Source organism: Procambarus clarkii, chromosome 54, assembly GCF_040958095.1.
Source record: "Procambarus clarkii isolate CNS0578487 chromosome 54, FALCON_Pclarkii_2.0, whole genome shotgun sequence".
Taxonomy (NCBI): Eukaryota; Metazoa; Arthropoda; class Malacostraca; order Decapoda; family Cambaridae; genus Procambarus; species Procambarus clarkii.
In genome coordinates this window covers 26,403,226-26,413,225 of record NC_091203.1, presented here as the reverse complement: position 1 = coordinate 26,413,225, position 10,000 = coordinate 26,403,226, and the positions used below count along the sequence as shown (strand labels likewise).

The 10,000-nt window shown below is 52.7% G+C and overlaps 1 protein-coding gene across 1 annotated transcript in view; it reads right to left on the bottom strand.

Annotated features, from left to right (window-relative positions):
• The window catches only part of LOC123748986 (zinc finger protein SNAI2), a 133,325-nt gene extending 127,738 nt beyond the window's left edge, over positions 1–5,587 (bottom strand). Inside the window, exon 1 of the mRNA XM_069305215.1 lies at positions 4,968–5,587. Within this exon, the coding sequence (XP_069161316.1) occupies positions 4,968–5,445 (478 nt within the window). The 5' untranslated portion in view covers positions 5,446–5,587. The remainder of the gene's footprint in view (positions 1–4,967) is intronic.
• Positions 5,588–10,000: the final 4,413 nt, after the last annotated feature.

The following is a 10,000-nucleotide window of genomic DNA, read 5'->3' as shown; positions in this document are numbered from 1 at the left end:
ACACACACACACACTACACACACACACACACACACACACACCACACACACACACACTATAAACTTAAAACGAGATATAATTTGGGCACTTTTATCACCTTGATTCCAGTCAGGAAATTAAAGAATGGCAAAAAGATAATTTGATAAGATCATAACTGCCAGGTTTACGAGCTAGTTCTCACTGTTATGTTCATGAGTAAACTGAAGAACCTAGTGTTCTTCAAGGGCATTTTGAAGAACACAAGGTTGCTGACCCAAATGAATCTAGAGGTATATTACCTGAGAGTATTATATAATTTTCCTATTCCCGTCAACAGGATGGGTATGGGGTCCACCACCACCCACAGGATGGGTATGGGGTCCACTACCACCCACAGGATGGGTATGGGGTCCACTAGCACCCACAGGATGGGTATGGGGTCTACTACCACCCACAGGATGGGTATGGGGTCCACCACCACCCACAGGATGGGTATGGGGTCCACTAGCACCCACAGGATGGGTATGGGGTCCACTAGCACCCACAGGATGAGTATGGGGTCCACTAGCACCCACAGGATGGGTATGGGGTCCACCACCACCCACAGGATGGGTATGGGGTCCACTACCACCCACAGGATGGGTATGGGGTCCACTAGCACCCACAGGATGGGTATGGGGTCCACTAGCACCCACAGGATGGGTATGGGGGTCCACTACCACCCACAGGATGGGTATGGGGTCCACTAGCACCCACAGGATGGGTATGGGGTCCACTAGCACCCACAGGATGGGTATGGGGTCCACTAGCACCCACAGGATGGGTATGGGGTCCACCACCACCCACAGGATGGGTATGGGGTCCACTAGCACCCACAGGATGGGTATGGGGTCCACTACCACCCACAGGATGGGTATGGGGTCCACTACCACCCACAGGATGGGAATGGGGTCCACTACCACCCACAGGATGGGAATGGGGTCCACTACCACCCACAGGATGGGTATGGGGTCCACTAGCACCCACAGGATGGGTATGGGGTCCACTACCACCCACAGGATGGGTATGGGGTCCACTAGCACCCACAGGATGGGTATGGGGGTCCACTACCACCCACAGGATGGGTATGGGGTCCACTACCACCCACAGGATGGGTATGGGGTCCACTAGCACCCACAGGATGGGTATGGGGGTCCACTACCACCCACAGGATGGGTATGGGGTCCACCACCACCCACAGGATGGGTATGGGGTTCACTACCACCCACAGGATGGGTATGGGGGTCCACCACCACCCACAGGATGGGTATGGGGTCCACTACCACCCAGAGGATGGGTATGGGGTCCACCACCACCCACAGGATGGGTATGGGGTTCACTACCACCCACAGGATGGGAATGGGGTCCACTACCACCCACAGGATGGGTATGGGGGTCCACTACCACCCACAGGATGGGTATGGGGTCCACTACCACCCACAGGATGGGTATGGGGTCCACTAGCACCCACAGGATGGGTATGGGGGTCCACCACCACCCACAGGATGGGTATGGGGGTCCACCACCACCCACAGGATGGGTATGGGGTCCACTACCGCCCACAGGATGGGTATGGGGTCCACTACCACCCACAGGATGGGTATGGGGTCCACTACCACCCACAGGATGGGTATGGGGTCCACCACCACCGCCCACAGGATGGGTATGGCGTCCACCACCGCCCACAGGATGGGTATGGGGTCCACCACCACCACCCACAGGATGGGTATGGGGTCCACCACCACCCACAGGATGGGTATGGGACCCACTACCACCCACAGGATGGGTATGGGACCCACTACCACCCACAGGATGGGTATGGCGTCCACCACCACCCACAGCATGGGTATGGGGTCCACCACCACCCACAGGATGGGTATGGGGTCCACTACCACCCACAGGATGGGTATGGGACCCACTACCACCCACAGGATGGGTATGGGATCCACCACCACCCACAGGATGGGTATGGGGTCCACTACCACCCACAGGATGGGTATGAGATCCACCACCACCCACAGGATGGGTATGGGACCCACTACCACCCACAGGATGGGTATGGGATCCACCACCACCCACAGCATGGGTATGAGAATGCATAATAAATGAACTAGACTCAAAGCTGTCGTAGACCTTCTGGAAGAAACTCCACTAAAATTAAAATGGGTAGAATAGGGAGAATGATTAACTAGTTCCCTTTCAGACTTCAAACGGAAGTATTTCTTTATTTTCGAGCTAACAAACTGATGTAAATTAGGTTCAATTTCTTTACAATCTCTACGAGGAGAAATTATTCATTTATAAACATACCAATCTTTGTCTGGTAAATAAGAATTACATAATTTGAGCTACAGAATCGTTTGAGCATCACATCTTTAATATTTTAAAGTTTCAAAATTATATATATATAAATCCTTGGCAGTATAACTCAAAGTGTCGACAGCACCGCGATAGATAACTTTGAGTCGTTATAAAGGCATTTTCCAACGTGTAATTTTAATGGATATTGAGGTCCAGTAACGAATTTCAGCTTGAAATACAGTTATGAGTTAACACGTAATATGGTCAAGCTTATTTGGTCCCCTGTTACCTTTTTTTGATCTTATTTGGAGGAAGCTTAAGCTTATGAAGCTTCAGCCACGCTGGGTGAAGCTGTATCTAAACCTTACTGAAGGAGAAGCAACAGTATTTATTTTCAACCGTAATTCTGACAACTTCAAACTCTTTGGTTGATGAAGATAAGGATCTGGGATGTAAGAGAGGGATCCTCATATATCCCAGATTGGATCCCGACGGCCCCAAGCGGTTGGATTATCGGGGATCGAACCCTGACCTACAAGAACCTATAGGCCCTCGTTGTTCCGGCAACTCACAGGTGGATGCTGCTATGTAAATACATGTTTATGCTCCTTTTCACCTTTGGAAAAGGAGTTTGTGATCTATTTTTCATTCTTGCAGGTTATCCGTTGCATATTCCTAGTAATGGTAGTTTCCATGTTGCCTATGTAGTTAGGTCGTTATACTGCCCTCGACAACCTTGACCTCTGGTCATAGGGTCATTGGGGATCGAACTAGTTCAGCTAAGACAGTACCCGAGCTTATGACATACATCTTACGAACTAAGATGTTGAAGACCAGACCACACACTAGAAATTGAAGAGACAACGACGTTTCGGTCCGTCCTGGACCATTCTCAATTAAATTTCCTTGCCCTGTCTCATCGCCTGCATAAGATGTTGAAATTCTCTCACATACGCCATAGCCCTCCTGGCTTCCTACCTAGTTAATCTCCACGTCTAAGATGTAACCCAACAATGCCACATGAAATATCATTTACGATCCCAGAGATGCAAACACAAAATTGACTATTTAAAATGTAGATATTGGAATTATTTTGTTATATACACCGTCAACAATCCCTATTTTCCAGTATGCAAATTGGAGAGAGAGATAGAGAGGTAGGAGAGAAAATTCTCTCCTTGCTCTGTCTTGTCAATGCCTCAAGGAATATAAATTATGTTTAAGAAAGTGATTTTTTTTGGGGGGAAGCAAATGTTGGCATTTGTTTCGAGAGCCATATATATAAGTTCGATTAACCGAATTCGAGATTCGAATTCAAATTCGAATTCAAATTCAAATTCAAATTCGAATTCAAATTCGAATTGGAATTCGAATTGGAATTCGAATTCAAATTCGAAACCGGTACACCAACAGGTGGAGACCGGTACACCAACAGGTGGAGACCGGTACACCAACAGGTGGAGACCGGTACACCAACAGGTGGAGACCGGTACACCAACAGGTGGAGACTGGTACACCAACAGGTGGAGACCGGTACACCCAACAGGTGGAGACCGGTACACCAACAGGTGGAGACCGGTACACCAACAGGTGGAGACCGGTACACCAACAGGTGGAGACCGGTACACCAACAGGTGGAGACTGGTACACCAACAGGTGGAGACCGGTACACCCAACAGGTGGAGACCGGTACACCAACAGGTGGAGACCGGTACACCAACAGGTGGAGACCGGTACACCAACAAGTGGAGACCGGTACACCAACAGGTGGAGACCGGTACACCCAACAGGTGGAGACCGGTACACCAACAGGTGGAGACTGGTACACCAACAGGTGGAGACCGGTACACCAACAGGTGGAGACCAGTACACCCAACAGGTGGAGACCGGTACACCAACAGGTGGAGACCGGTACACCAACAGGTGGAGACCGGTACACCCAACAGGTGGAGACTGGTACACCAACAACTGGAGACCGGTACACCCAACAGGTTGAGACCGGTACACCCAACAGGTTGAGACCGGTACACCCAACAGGTGGAGACCGGTACACCCAACAGGTGGAGACCGGTACACCAACAGGTGGAGACCGGTACACCAACAAGTGGAGACCGGTACACCCAACAGGTAGAGACCGGTACACCAACAAGTGGAGACCGGTACACCCAACAGGTTGAGACCGGTACACCCAACAGGTTGAGACCGGTACACCCAACAGGTGGAGACCGGTACACCCAACAGGTGGAGACCGGTACACCAACAGGTGGAGACCGGTACACCCAACAGGTTGAGACCGGTAAACCCAACAGGTTGAGACCGGTACACCCAACAGGTGGAGACCGTTACACCAACAGGTGTAGACCGTTACACCAACAGGAGACCGGTACACCAACAGGAGACCGGTACACCCAACAGGAGACCGGTACACCAACAGGAGTCCGGTACACCAACAGGAGACCGGTACACCCAACAGGAGACCGGTACACCAACAGGAGACCGGTACACCAACAGGTGGAGACCGGTACACCAACAGGTGGAGACCGGTACACCAACAGGAGACCGGTACACCGCTCGAAACCAGCTCCGTACCGCTCGGTTCAACAGAGCGCCTTAAGTCGACTTTAACTTACGCGCGCAAGAATACTTACCGTTGTATATGAGAGTAACGGGATGATGCTGGTAGTGGTGGTGGTGAAGGGGGGGTGGTGGTGGTGGTGGTGGTGGTGGTGGTGGTCTGTGGGGGTCCGGCCTAGCCACCTCCGGTATATGCACCTCCACCACCCGCTCCTCCTCGCCCACCTCCAGCTTGGGTCGCGGCAGGTGGTGGTGGTGATGGTGGTGGTGCAGGTGATGGTGGTAGTCGTCGAGGGGCGACGCTGGGTAGAGGTGGTAGTCCGGCCGGGTCAGTTCAAGCGGCGGGGCAGGGGTATAGTAGGGCGGGGGCGCGGAGATGTGGAGGTTCAGTGGGTAGTGGGCGGCGGTGGGCGGCGGCGAGGGGGCCGTCTCCCCCGCGGGTGGCGATCGGGGCGGCCAGTCCGCGGGGGGCGGCGAGCGGTCCCGCATAGGGGGTGGTGGGTATGGGGAGTGGCGCCCCCCGGCCTTCTTAGCCATGAAGCACCTGGGCATGGTGGCTAGCGGCGGCGGCGGCGGCGGCGCGCGGGTCACATCACAGCCGGGCGAGCTCTACACGACATCCAGGGGGCACAGGGCGACACAGGCGACGACACACAGACACACACACAGACACACACACACGGGCGGCCCAGCTCCCCGCGACACACAGTACCGCCGCCACACCACCACCCGCCTTTTATACTCTCACGGGGGGGGAGGGGGCGGGGGAGAGGTGCCAGTGTTCGCCACTTACACCCATTTACTCGTTACTCTCCCTTCCTCCCACTTCCTCTAACCTCTTTAACTCTACTAATAAGCATTTGGGTTTGCTGTGAAGGTTTAATGTTGAAGATTCGTCATAATAGGAACTTTTTTTTAAGTAAATGGGAGACATGTTGCGGCGCGGGGGAGGAGCCGCGCATGCGCGGCACGTGCCGGGGGCGGGGCCTTGACCATTGCCATCACAACCTTCGTCAAACATTTAGTTACTACATATTTACTGGCTTCAATAGATCTCCTTTCCTTGCCCATGAACTCCCGTTGTACCAAAGTGTGCAATGAGGGGATATATGATGAACCAAATGGAAGGAATTCATCAATAAAATGACGTGAGAAAAATGGTAGGCGGTGTTGGACATGGCGCGTGTCTACCACTGTTGAATGGCCACCTGCCGCACCCGCCCCAGCTCCTCTCTCTCCCCCACCCTCCCCTTCCATCCCCATTCCTTTTCCTCGCTTCGTGTCTGTTCCTTCTCCTCGCATAACTGTCCCTAACCACCCACCCCCCCGTGAGCCACGGTGGTCAGGTTCAGATAACACGCGGGAAAGGCCCCGACTGAGGTTGGCGACGCGGTCACTCCTTCAGCAAGCCGCCCGCCAAAGATAGCGCAGTGCATGCAACAGTGTCAACTTGTGGCTCTCTGGCGCCCACCCGTTGAACGTCTGCAGCCCCACAAACACCCGCAGTGTGACCTACGATCCGCCGCACGACGCTTCCTCGATGTATGGGGGGGCTGGAGGGACGGTGGTCGCTCCCCTTGATGTATTATGGGGGAGAGAAGGGAAAGCGGGCCGCTTTCTCGAGTCCTGTGGCTGTTGAATACTTGACCGAAGGAATTGTGTCAACATTTTCAATAGGGGGAGTAGGTCAGGGGTCATTCGTAGGGGGGAGTAGGTCAGGGGTCATAGGGGAAGTAGGTCAGGGGTCATATGTAGGGGGGAGTAGGTCAGGGGTCATATGTAGGGGGGAGTAGGTCATGGGTCATATGTAGGGGGGGAGTAGGTCATGGGTCATATGTAGGGGGGAGTAGGTCATGGGTCATATGTAGGGGGGAGTAGGTCAGGGGTCATAGGGGGGAGTAGGTCAGGGGTCATATGTAGGGGGGAGTAGGTCAGGGGTCATATGTAGGGGGGAGTAGGTCATGGGTCATATGTAGGGGGGAGTAGGTCATGGGTCATATGTAGGGGGGAGTAGGTCAGGGGTCATACATAGGGGGGAGTAGGTCAGGGGTCATACGTAGGGGGGAGTAGGTCAGGGGTCATTTGTAGGGGGGAGTAGGTCAGGGGTCATACATAGGGGGAAGTAGGTCAGGGGTCATACGTATGGGGGAGTAGGTCAGGGATCATACGTAGGGGGGAGTAGGTCAGAGGTCATAGAGGGGAGTAGGTCAGGAGTCACACGTAGGGGGGAGTAGGTCAGGGGTCATACGTAGGGGGAGTAGGTCAGGGGTCATACATAGGGGGGGAGTAGGTCAGGGGTCATACGTAGGGGGGAGTAGGTCAGGGGTCATAGGGGGGAGTAGGTCAGGGGTCATATGTAGGGGGGAGTAGGTCAGGGGTCATACGTAGGGGGGAGTAGGTCAGGGGTCATACGTAGGGGGGAGTAGGTCAGGGGTCATACGTAGGGGGGAGTAGGTCAGGGGTCATACGTAGGGGGGAGTAGTTCAGGGGTCATACGTAGGGGAGTAGGTCAGGGGTCACGATAATCTGCGGTCACGATAATCTGGGGGTCACGATAATTTGGGGGTCACGATAATCTGGGGGTCACAATAGTCTATAATACATGACGTTATTCAGAATATATAAACATACCCGGCTATATAAATACCAAATCTCTATACATCTATCAACTATGCAATTGATGACTGTTGATAGATAGGTCTATACATCTATCTTGCACCAAATTACACTCTTGCAACATTCGAGAACTCGATAGACCGTCATGGGAATACGAGAGATAGACGAGATGCAATTTTGACCCCATAAGCAAGTTGCTTTACCTCCATCGTATCCTTGGATAAGGGAGCCGGTCGGCCGAGCGGACAGCACACTGGACTTGTGATCCTGTGGTCCTGGGTTTCGATCCCAAGCACCGGCGAGAAACAATGGGCAGAGTTTCTATCCCCCTATGCCCCTGTTACCTAGCAGTAAAAATAGGTACCTGGGTGTTAGTCAGCTGTCACGGGCTGCTGCTTCCTGGGGGTGGAGGCCTGGTCGAGGACCGGGCCGCGGGGACACTAAAAAGCCCCGAAATCATCTCAAGATAACCTCAAGATAACGTCAAGAACTCCACACCCCTCTACCCCATCCCCCCAAACTCATTCAAGAACTCAAGTCACGTATCAAGGATTCAGCAGGTTCGTCAAGGCATCAGCCTGAAGCAGCCAGCTAGTTTAAGTGGCGAAGAGGGCGAATCCTTTTTTATTCTGTTCCTCTATCGGGTTGAAAGGGGGCGGGGAAGTGAGAAGTTTAAGTGGAGAAAGGGTCGAGAGGTGGGGAGGAATTGTGGGGGATAGTGGAGGTACGGGTGGGAGGGATTATAGGTAATTGATAAAGGGGGAAATGGAAGAAGGGAGAAATTGAAATGGGTTAAGGTTTGAAGTGAAGGGTGGAAAGGGGTGAAGATGAGAAGGTTATATTCTCTGTTCCTTGGGACAGTTTATCGGTTTCCTTCTGTACACTGTCCTCTTTTGTACTCTGCCCTCTTGTGTACACTGTCCTCTTCTGTACACTGCCCCCTCTACACTACCTTGTTCCATGTTATTCCTTCCCCTCTATCAATCCCAATTTGGCTCTATAATATTCCTCACTCTTTTATACACTACTCTCCTAGCCTCTTATGTTCTATTACACTAACAACCCCATATTATCCAGTAATTACCCCCCTAGTTTACAACTACTGTCATCCCTTTCCCCCCCTTTTTTCCTCTGTCCCCCCCTACCCTTGTACACACATTTACAGCACCCCCTATTATTGCTTTATTGCTTACTTCCCCATTTTCTCTCTTATCTCTCATCCACCTTTTTATTGACGGTTCTCTTTTATCTCTACTTCTCCTTTTCCATTCTCTCCTCTCTCTCTCATATCTTCTTCTCACAGCTGGCAATCCCAATCTTTATGGAAGAGGAGGAGGTGGTGGTGGTCGTGGGAGAGAATCAGGAATAGTGAGAATCCATCTTGGAGACAAATATCCATAGAGATTCGGATTGGAAACAACAGAGGAGCAGCGGAGTTGCTCATAATCTGTGGTGAGAGTGACGGACACCGCCTTGATCACTACCTGGGAGATTGTGGACATGTTTGAGACATGACAAATATGTCTAGATTAATCCTTACATTGTCTGGGTACAAGTGACAGGATGAACAACCCAGCAGGTTTTCTTCCTATTGGGGAGTGTTGTACATGCTGCTATGGCGGTATGTCCACTCACAGGATGAGTGGCGCTGCCCAATACTGTCACTATGGCGGTGTGTCCACTCACAGGATGAGTGGCGCTGCCCAATACTGTCACTATGGCGGTGTGTCCACTCACAGGATGAGTGACGCTGCCCAATACTGTCACTATGGCGGTGTGTCCACTCACAGGATGAGTGGCGCTGCCCAATACTGTCACTATGTCGGTGTGTCCACTCAAAGGATGAGTGGCGCTGCCCACTACTGTCACTATGGTGGTGTGTCCACTCACAGGATGAGCGGCGCTGCCCAATACTGTCACTATGTCGGTGTGTCCACTCACAGGATGAGTGGCGCTGCCCACTACTGTCACTATGGCGGTGTGTCCACTCACAGGATGAGCGGCGCTGCCCAATACTGTCACTATGGCGGTGTGTCCACTCACAGGATGAGTGACGCTGCCCAATACTGTCACTATGGCGGTGTGTCCACTCACAGGATGAGTGGCGCTGCCCAATACTGTCACTATGTCGGTGTGTCCACTCACAGGATGAGTGGCGCTGCCCACTACTGTCACTATGGCGGTGTGTCCACTCGCAGGATGAGCGGCGCTGCCCAATACTGTCACTATGGCGGTGTGTCCACTCGCAGGATGAGTGGCGCTGCCCAATACTGTCACTATGGCGGTGTGTCCACTCACAGGATGAGTGGCGCTGTCCAATACTGTCACTATGGCGGTGTGTCCACTCACAGGATGAGCGGCGCTGCCCAATACTGTCACTATGGCGGTGTGTCCACTCACAGGATGAGTGGCGCTGTCCAATACTGTCACTATGGCGGTGTGTCCACTCACAGGATGAGTGACGCTGTCCAATACTGTCACTATGGCGGTG